Below are 22,774 nucleotides of genomic sequence, written 5' to 3' on the forward strand. Positions count from 1 at the left end.
CGCACAAGAACCAGTCCAGGGGCACTGGCAACGATCTTACTTGGCTTGCCGGGTCTTCTCACGCACAGCACATTTCCAAAGGTCTCGGTTAGTAGTCATCGCCTCGGTGAGGCCCAATGTTCGAAGGTCTTGCCTCACCACCTCAGCCCAGGTCTTCCTGGGCCTACCTCTTCCACGGGTTCCCTCAACTGTTAGGGTGTGGCACTTTTTCACGCAGCTATCCTCATCCATTCTCACCACATGTCCATACCAGCGCAATCGTCTCTCTTGCACACCACAACTGATGCTTCTAATGTTCAGCTTTTCTCTCAAGATACTTACACTCTGATGGGTATTCACATTGACATTACACATCCAACGGAGCATACTGGCTTCATTCCTTGCGAGCTTACGTATGTCCTCAGCAGTTACAGCCCATGTTTCACTGCCATGTAGCATTGCTGTTCGTACGCATGCGTCATACAGTCTGCCTTTTACTCTGAGTGAGAGTCCCTTTGTCGCCAGCAGGGGTAAGAGCTCTCTAAACTTTGCCCAGGCTATTCTTATTCTAGCAGCTACACTTTCAGCGCACCCACCCCCACTACTAACTTGGTCGCCCAGATAGCGGAAGCTATCGACTACCTCTAGTTTTTCACCCTGGAATGAGATAGAAGTTGTTTCCTGTTTGTTTACAGTCTTTATTGCACCTGAACATCTGCCACAAACAAAAACTAACTTGCTAGTTAACCTGCCTTTGATGTTGCTGCACCTCTTATGTGTCCATAGCTTGCACCGGGTACATCTTATAGAGTTACTACCTACTCCTTTTCTACATACTGAGCAGGGCCATATATATATATATATATATATATATATACATATATATATATATATATATATATAGAGAGAGAGAGAGAGAGATAAAGAGACAGAGAGAGAGAGAGAGGCACAGAAGTGGCTACCAACCACATAGCTCCGGGCTCAGTCCTACTGTGTGGCACCTTGGGCAAGTGTCTTCTACTATATAAGTCCTAGGGTTGATTTGTTCAACTAAAGGCAGTGCTCCAGCATGGCCACAGTCAAATGACAAACAAATAAAATATATATATACTTTATTTAAAAGCAGCAGAAATATAACAAAAAAAACTGTTACTCTGAGTTTCACGTTCCCGTTCAACAAAACTGTCCGATGAACAGGAACGTGAAACTCAGAGTAACAGTTTTTTTGTTATATTTCTGCTGCTTTTAAATAAAGCATATTACTCTACCTCTGGTATTTGAGTACTCTTTTTTCCACCTTGTTGCACATTTCATGTGCTTACTCTGGTATATATATATATATATATATATATATATATATATACACACACACACACCTATACATACATACATCCTATGATGTTCTGTAAATTGACTTCACATTCTAATAGTCATATTCATGGCGCAATGGCTGTAAACTTTACAGGGACGACAACTGGTCACACACGTGTATGTATGTATGTTCGTGTGTGTGTTTTCATGGACTGAAAACTAAAGCATGGTACATAACTTTGCTTACTTCAGTGATATTGTAGCAGCCCCAGTAGAAGTTCAGTGCTGCAATTCATGTTGCAGTCATACATCTCTTTTTCCCAGGGTTGTTGTTACATTGGTCTAGTAGATTTAGACAAGTAGGGTTAACTGTACAGTGGAGGTGTTGTAGGATTTCTGTGGAATGCCATTGCAATCTGGACATAATGTGTGACTATTTCTGCAACCAGTAGCCTCAAATTACATCTTCAGTTGCCAGCTCTTGGTTTTGCTGTTATTGAAACTTGCATGAGTTTCCCATTGGATTTTGGGATACAGAGTAGGCTTTAATTTTTCATTTCATTGACATTTTTGTGATAATTTGTGGTATGAATGAGTGACTTCAGTATTTTTGTCTGAGGATGTAGTGACAACAAAACGTCCTTATTCTTTCTACTTTGATGAGCAATTAGAGGGAAAAGCATCCAACTGTAAATAAAATGGCTCTAAGTGCTGTGCAAATGTCAAAAGTTGTGTTATCTCAACCATATTAGTATACAGAATTAGACATTTAAGTGTTGTGAGTGTATTTTTTTGTGACCCAACACTAGATTGCTCATTATGTCCTTTACAGGATAAGATTATAGCAGTGATTTTTCAACCAAGGTCCACATGACCCCTGGAGGTCTATGATAGTATTTTAGAGGTTAACCAATTGTTTAATGTCCATTTTCAATCCTGGCATGGCCTGAGACTGCCCCTCTCTCTCTTCAGAGTCTATGGTATAAATTTTCTGTTGTAAAATTATCTAAATTAAGCCCTTCCATTAAAATTTCATGTTAATTTATGTTCCAAACATCTATTTAATAATTACAGAGTTATTTCACTAAATTATTCGTTATTTGAAACAAAGGCTGTGTATTTTAACAGAGATATGGTAACAAAGGTGTTGAATAGAATTCTATATAAACATACAATATTTATAATAGCTACAGGGTACTGCAAAACTAATTAATCTAGAATATTTTAAAATGTTTTGTGAATTGAGATCTAAAATTGGCTTTTGTTTTTTGTAGAGTCATCAATATTCTCATCATTATCATTTAATGTCTGCTTTCCATGCTGGCATGAGTTAGATGATTTGACTGGAACTGGCAAGCCAGAGAGTTGCTCCTGGATCCAGTCTGACTTTGGTTTGATTTGTATAGCTAGATGCTCTTCCTAATGTTAACTGCTCTGAGAGTGTAGTGGGTGCCTTTTATGCGTCACCGGCACGGGTGCTTTTATGTGTCACTGGCACGGGTGCTTCTATGCGTCACTGGCACGGGATGGTGTTATGTCTCACCAGCACCTGCCACAACTACGATTTCACCTAATTTGACGAGTCTTCTCAAGCACAACAAATTGCCAAAGGTCATGGTCACTTGTTATCACCTCTGTGAGACCCCACATTCAAAGATTATGCTTCACCACCTCATCCTATGTCTTTCTAGGTCTACCTCATTCACAGGTTCCCTCCATAGTTAGAGATTGACGCGTCTTTATGCAGCTATCCTCATAAACATGAAATATTTAATCCAAATGTAACTCAACTGTGAGGATTGTATAGTGTTTGTAAAAAAAAGATGCAGTCTTAATAGTTATTTTAAATGAATATAGTATTAAAATGTTTGAGCTAAATTCTCAGTGTATGGACTGCAATCAAGAGAGACAGGTAAACAAAGGGATGACCTTTTCTCTGAGGCTCTCTTGTAGATTACCTTGATAGTGAATGACAGTGGATTCGTTAGAACAGCTGGTGGCATTAATTGGTGTGCTGAGACCAACACAGTGGCTTCAGATGTTGTTTGGATGCTACAAGGAGTGAGAAGGAATCAAGGCTCTTTGAGTTCTGTTATGCAAATGGTCTAACTGTTTGTAAAATTAACTTCAAGAAACTTTCCAAGCACCTGATAACCTACCATTCAAGTGAACTTACAAACCAGTTAGAGTTTATATTCACCAGGAAATGAGATTTGGTTTTGAATACTAAGATCTTCTTTGGTAAGAAAATACCAATCAACATAGATTAGTGTTCACAAGCTAAGAGCTGGATGAACTCATAATCACAGGGTATTTTGGAGAATAGAAATGTGGAAGTTGGAGGATCCTCTGTCAGATAAAGGTTTAAATACTAGCATGCCATCCCCTCTCTTAGTTTTCTGCATTTTTTGTACTCCATTTAAATCTGTTTTGTAAGTATATTAATATCTATATGCTTATACATGACTGTTTATTAACCAAATATTTTCAGTTTTTGTTCCCATATATACTCCTGTCCCCTATATACATTTACATGTATATATGTATGTATATTTTATATATCAAGCCCAAATGTGTTTGTTGACATCATTATCTTCATATCATCTCACCTGGATTCTTCTTATAGTCACTCTTTAACCCATGAACTTAGTCCTTGATAAAGATTTTGGAATGTATGTTCAAATCATTTGAGCACTACAAGTTTTCTATATTTAGCATTTCTGGATCTGACATCATCATCATTGTTTAATGTCTGCCTTCCATGCTAGCATTATGTTATTCTTTGATGAGGTCTTTAGTTAACAAGAAATATTCTTTGTTGGATTCAGTTATGGATTAAAGTACATATATCCATATTGGGTGGACAGAAACTATATGGAAGCTTGTTGGGTACATTATACCTGTGATTCAAAAGTCGCACTCAGTGTTATGCTGTTTCAGCCAAGAGCAGGTAATTCAGCTGATTAGACAACTGAATGCTCATTCCTGTATGATGGAAATCTATCATATATATATGTGTGTGTGTGTGTGGTGCCAGGGTGAAGCACCACTGATGCTATATTTCTGGTAAGTCAGCTGCAGGAGAAATACATAGCCAAAGATAAACCTCTGTACTTGGCTTTTGTTAACTTGGAGAAAGCTTTTGACAGGGTCCCCTGATCTCTTATCTGGTGGTTAATGTGGAAACTAGGGATAGACGAGTGGCTGATGAGAGCTGTACAGAGACACTACCAGTAAGGTGAGGGTTGGCAATGAGTACAGCAAATAATTCAGGGTACAAATAGGGGTTCACCTAGGATCAATCTTCAGCCCCCTCTTCTTCATCATAGTCCTCCAGGCAATAACAGAGGAATTTAATACAGGCTTCCCTGGGAGCTCCTCTATGCTGATGACCTTGTTCTTATAGCTGAATCACTACCAGAACTACAGAAGTAGTTCCAGGTATAGAAGCAAGGTTTAGAATCGAAGGACCTTAGCAAAAACCAAAATCTTAGTAAATAGGAAGGCAGACAAATCACAAATCTCTTCAGGTAGATGGCCCTGCTCAATTTGTAGAAAAGGCGTGGGTAGAAACTCCATGAGATGCACCCTGTGTAAGATTCAAACACATAAGAGATGCAGCAATACCAGAGGAATGTTAACAGGGAAAACAGCTTTTGTCTGTGGAAGATGCACAAGTACAATAAAAACCGAAAATGTACAGAAAATCGACTTCACCAAATGTCAGTGGGGTAAGCTAGAGGTAGTACATAGCTTCCGTTATCGAGGTAACCAAGTTAGTAGTGGAGGTGGATGCTCTGAGAGTGTAGTTGTGAGAATAAGATTAGGCTGGGCAAAGTTCAGAAAGCTCCTACTCTTGCTGGCAACAAAGGACTTCTCTCTCAGAGTGAAAGGCAGATTGTATGATGCCTGTATACAAACAGCTATGCCATACGGCAGTGAAATATGGGCTGTAACAGCCAAGGACATGCGTAGGCTTGAAAGAAATGAAGCCAGTATACTTTGCTGGTTGTACAATGTCAGTATGTCTGTTCGACAGTGTGTAAACATCTTGAGAGAAAAGTTGGGCATAAGAGGCATCAGATGTGGTGTGCAAGAGAAACGACTGTGCTGGTATGGTCATGTAATGCGGATGGACAAGAACAGCTGTGTAAAAAAGTGCCAATCTCTAACTGTAGAGGTAACCTGTGGTAGAGGTAGACCCAGGAAGATATGGGACGAAGTGATGAAGCATGATTTTCTAACTTTGGGCCTCACAGAGGCAATTACTAGTGACCAAGACTTTTGGTGATATGCTGTGCTTGAGAAGACCCATCAAGCCAAGTGAAATTGTAGTCGTGGCTGATGCTAGTGTCACATAACTGGCACCCATACCAGTGGCACATAAAAAGTACCTTTTGAGCGTTGGGCGTCACAGAGGCAATGACTGACACCTTTGTGCTTAAGCAGAAGACCCATCAAGCCAAGTAAAATCGCAGTCATGGCAGATACTGGTGTCATGTAAAAGCACCCACTACCCTCTCGGAGTGGTTGGCATTAGGAAGGGCTGTAATAACCATATCAAATCAGACTGGAGTCTGGTGCAGCCTTCCAGTTTGCCATCCCTGGTCAAACCATCCAACCCATGCCAGCATGGACAAGGGACGCTAAATGATGATGCAATATATGTGTGTGTGTGTGTGTGTACGTATGTATGGGTATCTTTTATCTTCTACTTGCTTCAATCATTGAACTGCAACCATGCAGGAGCATTGCTTGAAGAGTTTTAGTCGGACAACTCATCCCAGCACAAGTCTGTTTATTCTATCAGCTTGTTTTACTGAACTGCTAAGTGATGGGAGCATAAACAAACCAACACCAGTTGTCAAGCGGTGGCAGAGGAACACACACATACATGTATGTATGTATATATGCATCTGTATGTGTTTGTAAATGCATGTATGTATTTATGCATATAGACATTTGTGTATTATTTATTTTTACTTCTGGATTTATATGCTAGGTATTATGCGCATTTTCCTCCTGTTCCCCAGAGGTCTCTTTATCTGACATGTGATCATGCCTTCAGTATGTTCTATGATAGATACAAAATCTATCATGCTATATATTGATAATATTATTGATGTAACTGTGCTTGATGTTATTACTGTTACCATCACAGCAACATATGTATCTTAATGAGTAATAGTTGGCATGGGGAATGTAGAAGATTTCAATACAAGGTCAGAGGTGGGCTTAACTTCAACATGGAAAACACAAACAATGCTGGGCCTAACAGCTAGTATATATATATATATATATATATACATGCATACATACACACACACACACACATATGTATGCATATGCGTATATGTAGGTGTACGCATATATGTAGGCATATGTGCGTACGTGTATTTGCAGGTATATGTGCATACGCGTATACGTAGGCATACGTGCGTACGCATATATGTAATGTCGGCATGCATGCATGCGTGCGTACGCATGTGTGGGTGACTTGTGACATCATGGCCAATTAAATCTTGTTAACCCTCAGTGTGTTTTCATTCTTCAGTGATGCCTAATTTTGATGGTCGACCCACATCTTGTGGTATTGTTTTCTCCGAACCAAACTTTTAATCACCTGAAGAAAACGGTTTTTTCATGATGTAACTGAACGATTCATCAATAAACATGTCTGAAACAGCTGTAGTGAACCTTAACCCATTTGTGTTATTATTTCATGTGAACACCATACCTGGAACCTTTGTTGTTGCTGGAACCTATGTTGGATCTGGATCTTGCATTGGATCATGAACCTACATGCATCGGTGTATATTTGCATGTATATGTGTATTTATGTGTGCATATACAAGTATAAGTGTATGGATATGTCCTGTATATGCACATGTATGTACAATATCTTTGTATGTGGTATATACATGTACTAAACTCAACCCTTTCCTGGTGTCCTGAATGTTAAAATACCTTGATTCAAATGAATCCTACAATGAATTATATACACATATATCTTCATATATATATATACACACGCACACACAAATGGACCTTCATATAGTTCCCATCTACCAAATTCACTCACAAGGCATTGGCTGGTCCAAGGCTATAGTAGAATATACTTACCTGACTGAACCTGGAACCATATGGTTGTAAAGGGTAAAGTGGGCATCTTAACCACACACCTATACCTGTATATGTATATTTTTCAGAGCTGCCAGTGGCCAGATGGTTGACGTGACACCTGAAGTAAAGAAAACTTTGGATGAGGAACTTAACAAAGTAAGCCGAGTATATAATGTTGAAGGACAAGATATGACACAGTTCCCAACTTTCACTTGGACTGGTTAGTATATATATTCTCATTTTTTTTCTTCTTATATATCGAAACAGTTAAACATGACTTTGCTGTTATTTTTGTCGTTCCCAGCTACTGTATTTGTCGGGGTATTAACCGCACTTTTTTCCGACTGGAAAATCCAAGAAGGGTAAGGATTCGGTTTATACATGGGTACAAGGAAAAGTCAGTCTAAAAGCCGAACATTATTTCATGTAATTATCCAAGACTAGCAGTATAACCCGACGTTGTCCGGGTGTGACTTATTACGCCATCTACGATAAGTCTTGCTAGGTGAAAATCAACTGAAAAAGAAAGCCTTACAATGAAAAAACCCTTATGATGTAAATATGTTCATAATAATTCAAAAGACGAAATTAATAGGGGAAGTCTGAAGGCTGTTTTGTGTAACATTATTAAGTGTATGTAAATTTCATCTGTCTAATTGGCTATACAAATGCTTGTGCAAAACAACTTTTTGCGCTGCCTTGATTACACATAGCAGGGTAATTCCTTTTCGCAGGAGGTAGGACAGCAATTTCTGATGAAGCAATTGCTGGCGATCTGTTGCTACACAGTTCTGCCAGAATTCTATCAGATTGGGCAGTAGATGATGATGCACCGTTTTGCATTATGTTCAAAGTAACTTCTGGAATGTGGTGAATTGCTGCAGTCTGTTGCTGTCTTTTTAAACCGGTTGCTTTCTTTCCCCAGCAAGCTCTCTTGTTTGGAGGCATAATCTATGTACATATTAAACAGAACAACAAAAGTTATAACAGATGGGAGGGTCGGTAGTTTTCACATTTCGGTGATTTTTCAGATTAACACCTGCATGATTACGTAACCCTAACCCTAAAACCGTAACCGTAAGACTAACCCTCATCGTAACCCTAAAACCGTAACCCTGACCCAAAAACCATAACCCTAACACCCTAGTGAAAATCGTGCGGGTGTTAATCTGAATAATAATAATAATGACCTCTGCAGATCAAACTCCCAGCCCACAACTAAGTCTTAAGTGCATATATATATGGGCAACACACACACACACATACACACTAAATAAAAAAATGTTAGTAAATACAGAACTTCAGCATTATATATTAAGATGGGTAACACACACACACACACACTAAAAAAAAAAATGACAGGTATTTGTGTGTATTCTGTGTCTATATATGGTAGTAAGTAAATGCGTTTCAAGAAAGATATTAAAAAAATTCAGTTCGTAAGGAATAAATGTTTGACTGTCGATCGTATTTGGAAGAGAATGACAGATATTTGTATGTATGAGTGTGTGAGTTCAAATTCCGCTGAAGTTGACTTTGCCTTTCATCCTTTCGGGGTCTAAAAAATAAGTACCAGTTGAACACAGGGGTCAATATAATCGACTATTCTCCACCTGCCCGAAGCCGCCGTTGTGGGAAAATTTTTAAATAATAATAATAATAATAAATAAATAATAATAATAATGACCTCTGCCGATCAAACTCCCAACCCACAACTAAGTCTTAAGTGTATATATATATGGGCAACACAAACACTAAATAAAAAAGATGTTAGTAATTAAAAGTGTTTTAAAAAAGATTGTTAAATTTTCAGATTAACACCCGTACGATTTTCACTACAGTGTTAGGGTTAGGTAGGTAATGATGTGGGTGTTAATCTCAAGATTTACGAAAAGATTTTCAAAAAAAACTCACAGTTTGTAGGGAATAAATGTTTGTTGATCGTATTTGAGAAAGATGTCTCACTGGTAAATGACGGTGTTAGAAATGGAAAGTAAACTTATAATTCCCGACAATTAGAATGAGGTCATTGGTAACCATAGGTACATATATATGTGTGTATTTACGTATGATTGGCAGTATGTCTGTTTATTTGACTCTCACTCTCCTTCATTTCTTTGTCTTTTTTCTTGGATCATTCGTAAACGATGTTTAAGAGGAATAGAAATGTTAATTTTAGAGGGGCAAAGTAATTTTGTATGTACTAAAAGTACCTGTCATTACAGTATCGAAATGTGATTTGATACTGAAATAGTTTTCTTTTTCTCCTTCCTTTATTTTTGTATTTGTTGTTGGATTTTCCTTAAAGGCTCATAAGAGAAAGTAGGAGTTGAAAGGATTTGTATTAGAAAGAGGAAATTAGATTTTATTAGGGAGAAAATGTTTACTGTGTAGTTTTAAGGATTTTATTCGCTGACACGTAAAAGCACCCACTACACTCTCTGAGTGGTTGGCGTTAGGAAGGGCATCCAGCTGTAGAAACTCTGCCAAATTAGATTGGAGCCTGGTGTAGCCATCCGGTTGCACCAGTCCTCAGTCAAATCGTCCAACCCATGCTAGCATGGAAAGCGGACGTTAAACGATGATGATGATGATGATGATTAGGAATTTTTTGGAGTGAAAAAATGATGCAGTGACCTAACTTATTGTATTTAGAATATTAATTGCGATTGTTTAATCGAAGAAATTTGGAATTGTGTAAATGTATGAATTTTAAACATACACACAGAGAAAATCTGCCTTTTATAGTATAGATTCATGTGGTACTAGCACCCCCTACAATTCTTGCTGTTAAAACTAGTAAAAAAAAAAAGAACTTTTTAATTATTCTTATTTCATCATCCATTTTGTCTGTCATACGCTCTTATAACATTATGCATTTCAAGCCAACATGCGCCAGTCTCATCTCAATCTCAGCCTCTGCTTTGATGGTTCCACCGCCCTGTAGAAAAGTAGTGAGAATTTCTGTATAGACTTACCTTTTGTCCGACAAATGCACTATGGTTGACAGCTGATTGCAATTTCCACTCACCCTCTGATTTACCACGAGTTCTGTAATCCCCGGGTCTACAACGTAAACAACTATTGTTCTGTGACCTGGATGTATGACTTATCTCACCACATAGGGAAACGAGAGAGAGGGAGAGCTGTGATTATTCTTGAATGTGATTGATGAAATGTATTTCATATAAGGGGAGATAAGTGCATTTATTCAGAATCATCTTGAACTGGGAAAGGTAAGTTTCATGCCATCACCAATGCTACAAAGGAACACAAATCAATCAAGTCAACTTGAATTTCATTACTGTACCTTAAAGTACTGGTAATTGCATTGGTTTGTTTGTACATAAAGAAAACTAATGATCAAAGGAAGCTTTCAAGCTATATCCTATTGTTTGGACCATAATTAGCTTTACGGGACTCATCTACTTCGCTCTTCAAGTTCAATGACAGTCAAGTCATCAAGCCAAGACAAGCATGCACAGCCGCCTTCAAACTCTCTTTTGTCTGCCGTCACTTCAGGGTTGATGAATCTGTTGCCTGACGATGGCACTCCAATAAGGCCACAATCGAGTCGATGCCCAAAAAGAAGGCGATGAAGGGCAAGACGGAAAAGTGGCCAGAATTGGGATGTTCTCTTATCTTTTGCATTTAAAACCTGGACTTGATCTTCTTCCATTAATAATTATGAATATCAATGATTGCAGTCGGAAATGTTTGTTAAGTATGAAATCATCATGAAATTGAAGTTTGTAAGCATCCCACATTTCTTCTTTTTTATTAGCCACAGTTATTTATCAGTTTCCCCCACCTTTCCCCCCCCCCCCCGTAGTGGACCAAAAATCGGGGGTGTGGCTTATACACCAGCAAATACGATATTTTTATTCATTCCCACTCACTTTTTGGTAACACTGACTTTTGTTTGAATCTTACGAAGGAGATGACAGAGGACTGAGATATGTGGTGCATTGCTGTACTTAAGAAAACCCACCCACCACAACAGAATTGAGATCCTAAAACCAGGGTGCCACAGAAAAAACATTGGTGTGGGTGGTGATGTCACATAAAAAGCACCCTGTACACTTTGTGGAGTGGTTGGCATTAGGAAGGGCTTCCAGTTGTAGAAACCAAGCCAAGACAGACTATGGAACCTGGTGTATCCCCTGGCCATGCCAGTTCCTGTCAAGCTGTGCAACTCAAGGAAAACAGGTGTTAAATGTCAATGATGATGATAGCATGGGTTATGAGAAGTCATTACCCACTTGTTATTTAGTATATTAACTATTGTAAAGGCGCATGGCTTAGTGGTTAGGGGTATTCAGCTCACAGTCATAAGGTTGTAAGTTCAATTACTGGTGGCACGTTGTGTCTTTGAGCAAGATGCTTTATTTCATGTTGCTCCAGTCCACTCAGCTTGCAAAAATGAGTAGTACCTGTATTTCAAAGGACCAGCTTTGTCACATTCCATGTCATACTGAATGTCCCTCAGAACTATGCTAAAGGTACGTGTGTCTGTGGAGCTCAAAGAATCTCGAAAAATTCTCCCATCATAGCAGCACATTAACTAACTTGGAATTTTTACAGATTTTAATTGAAATCACTTTAAAACGAGTATCTATAAATAGAACACGGTTGATCTCGGTTGAGTTGGTATCACAATGGTTTATCTATTGTTAACACTGGTGTGTAGATGTACTCTATAGATATATTAAACTTTCTTTTCCTAAGATATCTTATGAAGGACAAGGCCATACTTAATGGTTGTGTATAAGTGAATTATATGCAACCCTAGTACTTTTCCAGTAATTAAGTTCATTTTGCACCCACACAGTTTTGGGTTCAGTCTCACTCTGCAACACCTTGAGCTAGGATTTCTATTATAGCCCCACCTTGTGAGTGAATTTGGAGGATGGAAATTTGTTTAGAAGTGTGGAGTGTGTGTGTGTGTGTATATTATATATATACATATTGAGTCCTCCCATAAATATCATGGTGTTTTCAATTGCATGAAAAGTCAGAGTGGGGTGGGATAAACTACCTGCATCAACTTGTGATAAAAGTAGGTATAATTTTACCTTGTCCTTATTCTTAGTGCAAATTTTGAAGAGTGCATTTCGATTTTAACAGTTATTTTTTCAAAGCTTTAATGGAGCATATTGGGCATATTTTGCTTTATGAATTCAGTAAAGGCAACAACACAATGGAAAGTGTGAGGAATCTTAATGCAGTATATGACGATCAGACAATAAGCATAAGCCAGTGTTAACAGTGGTTCCAGAAATTCTGAGCCAGAAACAACAGCCTAGAAGATGAACCTCATCCTGGAGGATCTGTAGAGCTTGACGGGACATCCTGCAGACCCTGGTGGAACAAAATCCCATTGTAACTGTTAAGGAACGAGCAGAGAAGCTGGAATTTGATTATTCAACCATTCATTGACATCAGTGCTAGAAGAAAAACGACCATCTATGGTTTCAAGATGAAAGGTGTTCTTCTATCAAGATAATGCTTGGCTACATACTGTGAAGATGACATTCCAAAGGCTGGAGCAGTTTGAATGGGAAATGATGCCCCACCCTCCATATTTACCAGACATTGTCCCATCTGATTATCATTTATTCCACAGTCTTCAAAATCATTTGGACAAAAAAGATATGAATTCTGTAGACGAGGTCAGAACAGTAGTGGAGCAGTATTTTTCATCATGGACAAGTGAATTTTGGAAGTGGGGCCTTGCAAGTCTACCAGATAGATGGAAGAGCATTGTAGAAAATGAAGGAGAGTATATTTTAGATTGAAAAAGAAATGGTTTTCTTAATTTAAAAAAATAAAATAACTATAAAAAAACAGTATTGTTTATGGGATGACTTAATATGTATGTGTGTGAATGTTGACATTCTTTGGCTTCACTTTGTTACTGTCTGAGGGCAACAGTGATATAATGTTTACATTCTTTGTTGACATTCTGACAGTTATCTTGTACTTTCAAAGACCTGTGAAATAAAAAAAAAATTAAATGGGTATGGGTTGGCAATGGGAAGAACATTCAACTGTAAAATCATTTGAAGTCCCTATCCAACCGTTTCTTGCATGATAAAATGGACATTAAATAAACACACAAATGTATTGACATAAAATATGATGTGGTCTATATTTTTTATTTTGTTTTTTGTACACATTCCACTAGTTTTCCTGGTTGTAACTGAGATGTTGCATTAGTTGGCCATTGATCTATTTGACGTAAGAGACTGTCACCTTAAATTGTGTCCCATGTGAGCCGTTTCCATTAAAAGGAGGCTGGTTTATTGGAAGTAGAATTTAAACTCATAACACAAAATACTGCAGCAGATATCACAAAGTATCTTGTCCATTTCTCTAACAGTTCTGCCAATCTACTGCCTTGGATTGGTACTTTTTTTAATGACCCCCAAAAGACTGGAAGGTAAAGTTGACTGTGGCAAGATTTGCAGTCAAAGTGCAAAACATTAATAACATCAATACTGAAAAGCATTCTAACAACCTTGTCCATTCATAGCCAAAACTGAACACTGTGTGCTCAGCTGTCTGATAACATAACATCATAGTCATTATATTGAATTGTTTCTGGAGGGAAAGCTAAACTTTATCTTTACTAATCACAGTTTGCATCTAATCAGTAGTGCGATATCACTTTCAGAGATTGAAGTGGTATACTGCTGTAATAACTGAATACTTGTTTTGGGGATTTCTAGCAATAATGACCATTAATATGCAAGCTTGCCTTCATTTTATTCTTTTATTGGCTTCAGTCAGTTGATTGTGGCTATGCTGGAGCACTAACTTTAAATGGTTTCAATTGACTCTATCAACCTCAGTTCTATGATATTTATTTTATTATTTTTGTAAGACAGAACATGCAAAATAAACACTGGAATATGAGGAGATAATTAGCATGGACATAAATAACTGCATGATATTTCTGTTTCCATGTTCCAGTTTTCACCTCATGCTAATAGAAACGTATGTATGTTGTTCCTTTCTTCCTTGGGCCCTCATCTCCTGACAGAATCATAGAGTGCAGTTGTGACATAGTATCATCATGTTCATTGTTTAATGTCCATCTTTCATGTTGGCATGGGTTGGATGGTTTGACATAGAACTGGCCAGCTGGGGGGGTTGTCCAGATTCTAATTGTCTGTTGTGGCATGGTTTCTGTAGTTGGATGTCCTTCCTAGCACCAAACCACTTTACAGAGTGTGCTGGGTACTTTTTATGTGCCACCGGCATGGGTGTATTTGCGTTGCACTGGCATAGGTGCATTTTGTGTGGCACCTGCAAAGGACAAGCCTGTATATATGGAAGACTGATTTTACTTAGGTTGACGTGTCTTTTTAAGTACAGCAAATCACCATAACTCCTAGTCCCTTGTCATTTCGTCTGAGGCTCAGCATCTGTAGATCCTTTCTCACCACTTCGTCCCATGTCTTCCTGGGTCTACCCCCCTCCACAGTTCCCCTCCACAATTAGAGCTCAGCACTTCTTTACACAGCTGTTCCCATCCATACACATCACATGACCAACCAATGCAGTCTTCTCTCTTGCACACATCTGATGCCTCTAAAACCCAGTTTTCCTCTTAAATCATTTACACTATGTTGTGTGCACACTGACATTATCCATCCAGCATTTCTTTCAAGCCTTCACAAGTCCTCTGTAGTCAAAACCCATGTTTCACTGCCATGTAACATAGCTGTACATACACAGACATCATACAACCTGCCTTTCACTCTGAGCATATTTTGAATATTTTAAACCTGGCAGAACCCCTCCATCTGAATGTCTGAACACAGCTAATTTTCTCCAGAGATAAACAGTCAACTCTGATACTGGACTGGTACCTTATTAACTCTGAAAGGATAAAAGGCAAAGTTGACTTCAGTTGGAGATTTGAACTCAGTATGTAGAGAACCAAAATGAATACTGCAAAGCATCTTAATATGATGCTCAAATGAGTCTACTAACCCACTGCCTACCTAGTGTTAGTACCACAACAAAATGTGCTTAATGTAAAGAAGTTGGTGATAGCAAGGGTAGCCAGTTGTAGAATTTTAGCCAAACTTCATCATGTTTGGGCAAGGATCATCTTGAATTTATTATCTCATTGGTTGTGGTTTCTATAATTTATGGACTTCTCAGAATTCACCAATGTGCTCCAAATATTATTTGTTGCACAACTCCAAATAAGAGCTAACCACCCATGATGACATGTGTTTGCCAAGTAAACTAATTCTTCTCAACACACCAGAACCATTGTTTGTAATGATTATAAACTAATGTCTTTTCTTTTCTCTCTGTGAATAGAAAATAAAAATGGGGAGGAAAACCATTTTAAAAAACTTATTTGATATTCCTGAAAGACAGAATATCATTTGATTTACCCACATATATATGTATGGATAGATAGATAGATAAATGTATTTATATATATGCTAGACTGCCCGTGACCTGTTGGATCACTTGGAAAGTCTGTTTCGCAGCAATGGAGTTTTGTTCTGTGCGTTTTTTTCTCTTTTCCTGGTTATTTCACATGCTTTCAATGAATGTGACATCAAAATCACGCGTAAACGGCACCTTTCCCCAGAAAAGAAAGATTTGGCTGCTATTTCTTGTACGTCCTGGTACCACGTAACGGGTATTTCGGGTCCTTTATCGCAAATAGCTGTTACGTGGTAGCAGGGCATGCTAGAAATAGCAGCCAAATCTTTGGAGCTGAGACACGTCGAATGCACTCGAAAAAATTTTTGTAATAGTATTCATTTGGGGCAGTCTTTTGCTTTGACCCTCAGAACTGTCATCCGGATCAACTGGTTTTGTTCAATAATTTCTGTAAAAGATTTTCATTTAAAGTGAAAGATATATGAAATGAATGTGTGTGTGTGTGAGAGAGAGAGAGAGAGAGAAAGTGCCACTTAGACATACATGAGAACACACATGTTCTCTCTCTCTCTCTCTCTCTCACTCACTCACTCACTCTCACACACACACACACGCAGAGATACATGCATACGTACATACAAAAAAGATGTACGCATATATATTGATGTATGTACATATACATGACAACACATTCCTTCACTTACTTTGTCTCTCTCCCTTCCTCTCTCTTGCTTTCTTTCTCTCTTTCACATACACGTATATACATCTTTCACTTCTTCGCTTTCACTTTCTCTTCTCTTTCACTTTAAAATAAAAGTAAATAAATATTGAAAATAATTTTTAAAATATATTAAAATATTGTTTGTTTAAAGAAAGCTTACATATAAATACTTACTGTACAAATAACTTAAATTTTTTAAATCACATTCAGTTAAAAATATTTCTAAATGCTTAAAATATTGTCTACGTCAAAAGTCAACATTTTTGTTTTTTCTTAGAGTGCGAAGACTGTGTGTATGTCACAGATAGCGGATGTGTGTTTGCGTTTATTGACACGCCGTGACATTCATTGTGTGTGTTTGTGTGTGTTGACATCATGGAAGCCATGTTTTTTTTTCTTTTTTACATCAAGAAATAGCGAACAAAAATTGTGTTTGTTTTCATTAATAAATAGAGGTCCAAATATCACAAAAATTTGAACCGCACTGCTGAAGGTAAGTATGCAAATAAATATGCAAAAGAAATTAAGATAAGATATACTATTTTTGAGATATTTCAGCTACACACAAACATCCCTAGAGTTTTAGTATTAAGATTAAAGTTGTGAACTGGCAAAATCATTAGTGTGTCTGGCAAAATGCTTAGCAGCATTTCATGTCTTTACATTCTGAGTTCAAATGCTGCCGAGGTCAACTTTACCTTTCATCCTTTTGAGGTCATTAAAATAAGTACCTAATATTCAATGTAAAAAAATAAAAATCACACACCATTTAATTTGCCTACTATATATTTGTTTCAACTCAGGGCTATGAGATAGAAAACATTTGCTCAAAGCACGCGGTTGTGAAATGAAATTCTTAGCACAGCCATAACTGCACTTAGTAATTACTCATAAGTTCATCATTGTTTTAATTTACACTTTCCCATGCTTACATGGATCAGACAAAATCTGTTGAGGCAGATTTTGTATGTTGAGATGCTCTTCTTGCCACCTCTCACCTGTTTTTAAGTAGGGTAATATTTCCGCTAGTCCTTCAAGCATGAACAACACATTTCATTGTTATTAGTGATTACAAGCTACTACTTATATCTGTATCAGTCTGTCACTGTTATACAAGATATCCCCAGATGCTGCATATTCTTTTACTCTTTTACTTGTTTCAGTCATTTGACTGCAGCCATGCTGGAGCACTGCCTTTAGTCGAGCAAATCGACCCCAAGAGTTATTCTTTGTAAGCCTGGTACTTATTCTATTGGTTCATTTTGCCAAACTGCTAAGTTAAGGGTACATAAACACACCAGCATTGGTTGTCAAGTGATGGGGGGGGGGACAAACAGACACACAAACATACATATATATACACACACAACAGACTTCTTTCAGTTTCCATCTACCATATTCACTCACAAGGCTTTGGTTGGTCCAAGGCTATAGTAGAAGACACTTGCCCTAGGTGCCACGCAGTGGAACTGAATCCAGAACCATGTGGTTGGTAAGCAAGCTACTGTCTATCTTTGTTACTAGTAATAGCAGCTACACATTACAACTTATGCCTGTGTCTATCTCTGTTATGTCTTATGAATTTTAGATTATTCATTGATGACATACTACAGTCAATTTTATGATCTTGTTAACCTTATTTCAGTTGCTTACGTTAGAAACCAGCTTTAGTCTGGATTTTTGGGGTTTAGTGGCTTAGTGGTTAGACTGCTAACTACTAGCTAAATGCTTAGTCTACAAACTGGATGTTGTATAATGGTTCTGTGGTTAGGCCACTAACTAATCTGTGTTCAAAACCTAAACTTTGATAGATGACTTTTTTCTCAATTTCTTTTTTAATAATACTTACGTGAGGAATATTAAATTATATGTCTGAGGAATTGGCATTTGGAAATAAGTGTCCTTGTACCAACAATCTGTTTCCAAAATTCTTGCAGACATGAGATTTGTTATTTTCTCTAAGTTCTGTGAATGCTAGAAAATTGATTGATTATGCTTTGATAAATATCAAAATAACTTTCAGGATATGAGAAATAAATTATATTGCTAGGTTCGTTATAGAAAAGCTAATTTGATGTATTGGAAGTATTGTGCTGCTTTTATTCTTCACCTTATTCTGAAAGAAAGAAAGTTATTGGGTAAAATGGGGAAAAAAAACCAGTTGTTGTTTAGCTCTAGGTCATCTCTAATTCAGCGTATCTGATCTAGAGGCAATGGAGCTGGGGTTTTTTCCTTCAGATATAGTGCATTTAAGATCCTGTTAACTATTTGGTTACCATATTTCCATTGAAATACACTGCTTAGATTCAGTTGATTTTGAAAATAATGAATTTAGTAAAATAACTTTGTCATTATAAAGCTGGTGTTTGGAACATAAATTAACATGGAATTTTGATGGGAGACTTTAACCCTTTTGATGCCACCCTACCTGAGGCTACCTCTAGTTTTATGGTACAAGCTTCCTGTTTTAAAGCAATCTAAATTAAAATTTCCTGATAATTTATGTTCGAAACAACTTTAATAATGACAGGGTTATTTTAATAAATACTTCATTATTTTCAAAATTGATTGAAGCAAAGGTGGTAGTGTTTTTTTCTTTTCTATGCTTCAGTCATTAGACTACAGCCATGCTGCGGCATTACCTTGAAGTTTTTAGTCAAATGAATTGACCTCAGCCTGGTACTTACTCTATCAGTCTCTTTTTCCAAACCTCTAAGTTATGGGGATATAAACACATCACCAGTTGTCAAATGTTGGTGGGGGACAGATACTCTCACACACACAAAGACTAATATATACATATATATATATATATACACACACATGCAATGGGCTTCTTTCAGTTTCCGTCTACCAAATCTATTCACAAGGTTTTGGTTGGCTTGAGGCTATAGTAGATGGTTAACTGAGGTGCCACGCAATGGGACTGAACCAAGAACCATGTGGTTGGGGAGCAAGCTTCTTCCCTGTAATAAAAAAGAAAAAATTAGGGTAAACTTAGATCATTTTAATACAGGAAGGTTGTACTATAGATTCAGTGGCTGTCTGGGGCAGGTTGGTATTAAAAGGGTTAATGCATCCTCTGGTTGACATGTTACTAAGTCACCATTTCATTTCGTTTAGAAAATGGTGTTTCCACAAAAGGTCATAGATTCTTTATTTCCCACAGAAGTGACTCCCCTCCCATCTTTCATTATCAATAACACGTAATTAATAATAAATTAGCCATTACATCGTTACTGAAATATTCATTATTTCTAATCTAGAACTTTTTATCATTTTCACAATTATTTCCCATCTTGTAATTTTGCCTGTTTGCATTCATTACACCATGTTTATTTTGTTTGTTGGTTTTTTTTTTACCCAAAATGTCATACAAAATTGATTTGGTTTAATATATCTACAACCATAATGATGATGATGATAATATCAAATATAAAGGCAATCAATGCAACATTCCTCAATCATTAGTTTCTACTCTACAAGTCAAGGAGGTGCTGTGTCATTTAATGGATTTGTTCCATTTTGTCATTTAAACTCCTGAATGCAAAACGCTCCTATCACAGCTGGATTTTTTTTTTTTTATGGCATAGGTGCAGGCGTGGCTGGTTCCAGGTTCGGTCCCACTGTGTGGAACCTCGGGCAAGTGTCATCTACTATAGTCTCAGGCCAACCAAAGCCTTGTGAGTGGATTTAGTAGACAAAAACTGGAAGAAGCCCATCGTGTGTATGTTTACATCCCTGTAACTTAGTGGTTCAGCAAAAAAGCCTAATAGAATAAGTACCAAGACTAACAAAAAACAAGTACTGGGGTTGATTCATTTGACTAAAAAATTCTTTTTTCATGCTTTCTAGGAGTAAGCAGACAGGAAATAACAGTTGCTACCCAAGGACAAAAATCATGTTACACAGTGTTATTTGTAAACTCTAAAACATTCCTCTTATTTTGGTCTTTCCTTTTTGTTAAGTTAATTTTATTTCTTTATCTTTCATTTCAGATCCAACATTAGATGCTGTAAGTGTGAAAATTGAAGCATCAGCCGCTGCTGAGGCAGAAGCAGCAGCTGAAGAGGCCGGTGATGAAGACTCAAATGTTCCTTATTTTGATATTTAAATAGGAAACAACTTAGGAAACAAATTATCTTTTTCTTTTGATATAGTTTTGTTGAAATGAGTGAAACATCCAAATAAAAGGAACAGTTTTGTATTTCTTTTGGGAGAGAATCCTTAAAGGAGTTGTAGAAAGTCTATGTTCAATCACAGGTGTTGGTGTTTCATGTTAATTACAAAATAAATGAATTTTACATTAATTTGGCTGTGTTTTTATTTTTTTAAAAATATATCTTTAACATTTTATGTGCAGGTATGTGGTTAAGAAGTTTGCTTCTAAACCACATAGTTTCAGGTGCAGTCCCACTGTGCAGCAGCTTGGGCAAGTGTTTTCTACTTTTAGCCCTCATGCTGACCAAAGCCTTGTGAGTGGATTTGGTTGATGGAAACTGAAAGAAACCCATCATTTTTGTGCGTATGTGTGTTACACTCTATTTTGACATTGTGTAATGGTTGTAAATAAGTGTCACTGTCATAAAAACAGCATCCTTTGTTTTCAATCCTGTGTAAAAATGTCTAGCAGTGGGCTAATATTACTTTACTTGGAAACAGGAAAGGGTTGGCTACAAGAAGGGCATCTGGCCATAGAAAATCTGCTTCACTTATTTTTGTCTGATCTATGCAAGCATGGATAAGTGGACAGTAAAACAATTATAATGATGATATTTTAACATTTTTAACACTTATCGGACAATCAAATTGATCAATCAGTCTGCTGGTTTTGTGCCAGAAAGATGAAATATGATACATTGTTCTAAGAATGGTCAGATTTGTCTGGTTAATTAATAGTAATTATATCGACCATTAGATATTTAATTTTCAATACAGTCTGGCTTTTTTATAATGAAGTTCTTTAACAGTTATTAAAAGCTGTGTGGTTGAGTTTGTTTCTCAGCCACATGGTTGAGTTCAATCCCATTTTGTGACACCTTAGAGAAGTATCTTCTACTAAAACCTTGAGCTGCCCAAAGCTTTGTGAGTAAATATGGTACACGGAAACTAAAGGAAGCCTGTTTGTGTGTGTATATATATATATATATTTTTTTTTTTATATTTTATTTTTTGTACTTGTTTCAATCAGACTGGCCACGCTGGGGCACCACCTTAAAGACATCTTTTGTGGAATGAACCGTTTTTTTTTTTTTTTTTTTTAGCCATGTACTTATTTTATTGATCTCTTTTTTCCCAAACTGCTAATTTATAGGGATGTAAACACACCAACACCTGTTGTCAAGCAGTGATGGGAAACAAAGACACATATATTATGTGACTGGCTTCTTTCAGTTTCCATCTACCAAATCCTTTCACACGATTTTGGTAGGCCCAAGGCTTATTGTAGAAGACCCTTGCCCAAGGTGCCATGCAGTGGGATAACCCAGAACCATGTAGTTAGGAAGCCAGCTTCTTACCACACAGTCACATCATAATCACATTTAACCTCCATTTCCCATGCTGGTATGAGCTGGATGGTTTGACATGATGTTACAAGCTGTAGTGTCAGCTTTGGCATGGTTTCTATAAATGGACACCTTTGTACTGACTACTTTTTATGTGGAACCAACTATAGTGAGGCTGTTAAATAACTTGCCAGACAAGAAAAGACCCCTTTGACTGAGAGGGGGAGAATACTTCATGCCAGGTGTTGAGAGGTTAAAGTATGAGAGAGGGATAGGCACTGGTTTTTTGCTGTAGAATAGATACATGGTTACCCAGCATTATATAAGGATGGATGGGAGTTTCTGAGAAAGAGATTAAAGATGGTAGTGATGGGAATCCAGAGTAAGCTCTCAAGGAACAAGAAGGTGAGCATAGGAAAGAAAACGGACAGTGGAGAGAGGATGAATAGATTCATAAGAGTGTCAGGGAAGAGTAACGTTAGAGATGGGGCGGTGTAGATGGGAAAGTAATGAGTGATGAACTAGTGTGGTGCAACTGATGGGAAATACCAATGTGGATTGGTGGGCAAGATAAGAGAGAGGGAAATGACTCAGAAAAGAGGAGATATCAGAAAGTAGCTAGATGTACAAGGTGTAGGAGTGGTAGGAAGAGAGACATAGAGGTACATTAGGGTGGCTTTAGTGAGTGGGGCATGATGGTAGATATGAGAGGACATTG

At 37.4% G+C, this 22,774-nt stretch overlaps 1 protein-coding gene across 1 annotated transcript in view; it reads left to right on the forward strand.

Moving 5' to 3' along the window:
- Nucleotides 1-20,859, forward strand: part of LOC106870012 (ATP synthase-coupling factor 6, mitochondrial) — a 30,114-nt gene extending 9,255 nt beyond the window's left edge. Inside the window, exons 3-4 of the mRNA XM_014915974.3 lie at nucleotides 7,500-7,633; nucleotides 20,548-20,859. Of these exons, the coding sequence (XP_014771460.1) occupies nucleotides 7,500-7,633; nucleotides 20,548-20,663 (250 nt within the window). The 3' untranslated portion in view covers nucleotides 20,664-20,859. The remainder of the gene's footprint in view (nucleotides 1-7,499; nucleotides 7,634-20,547) is intronic.
- The last annotated feature ends 1,915 nt before the right edge of the window (nucleotides 20,860-22,774 follow it).

This window comes from Octopus bimaculoides, chromosome 5 (assembly GCF_046866305.1).
Source record: "Octopus bimaculoides isolate indiv1 chromosome 5, ASM4686630v1, whole genome shotgun sequence".
Lineage (NCBI taxonomy): Eukaryota > Metazoa > Mollusca > Cephalopoda > Octopoda > Octopodidae > Octopus > Octopus bimaculoides.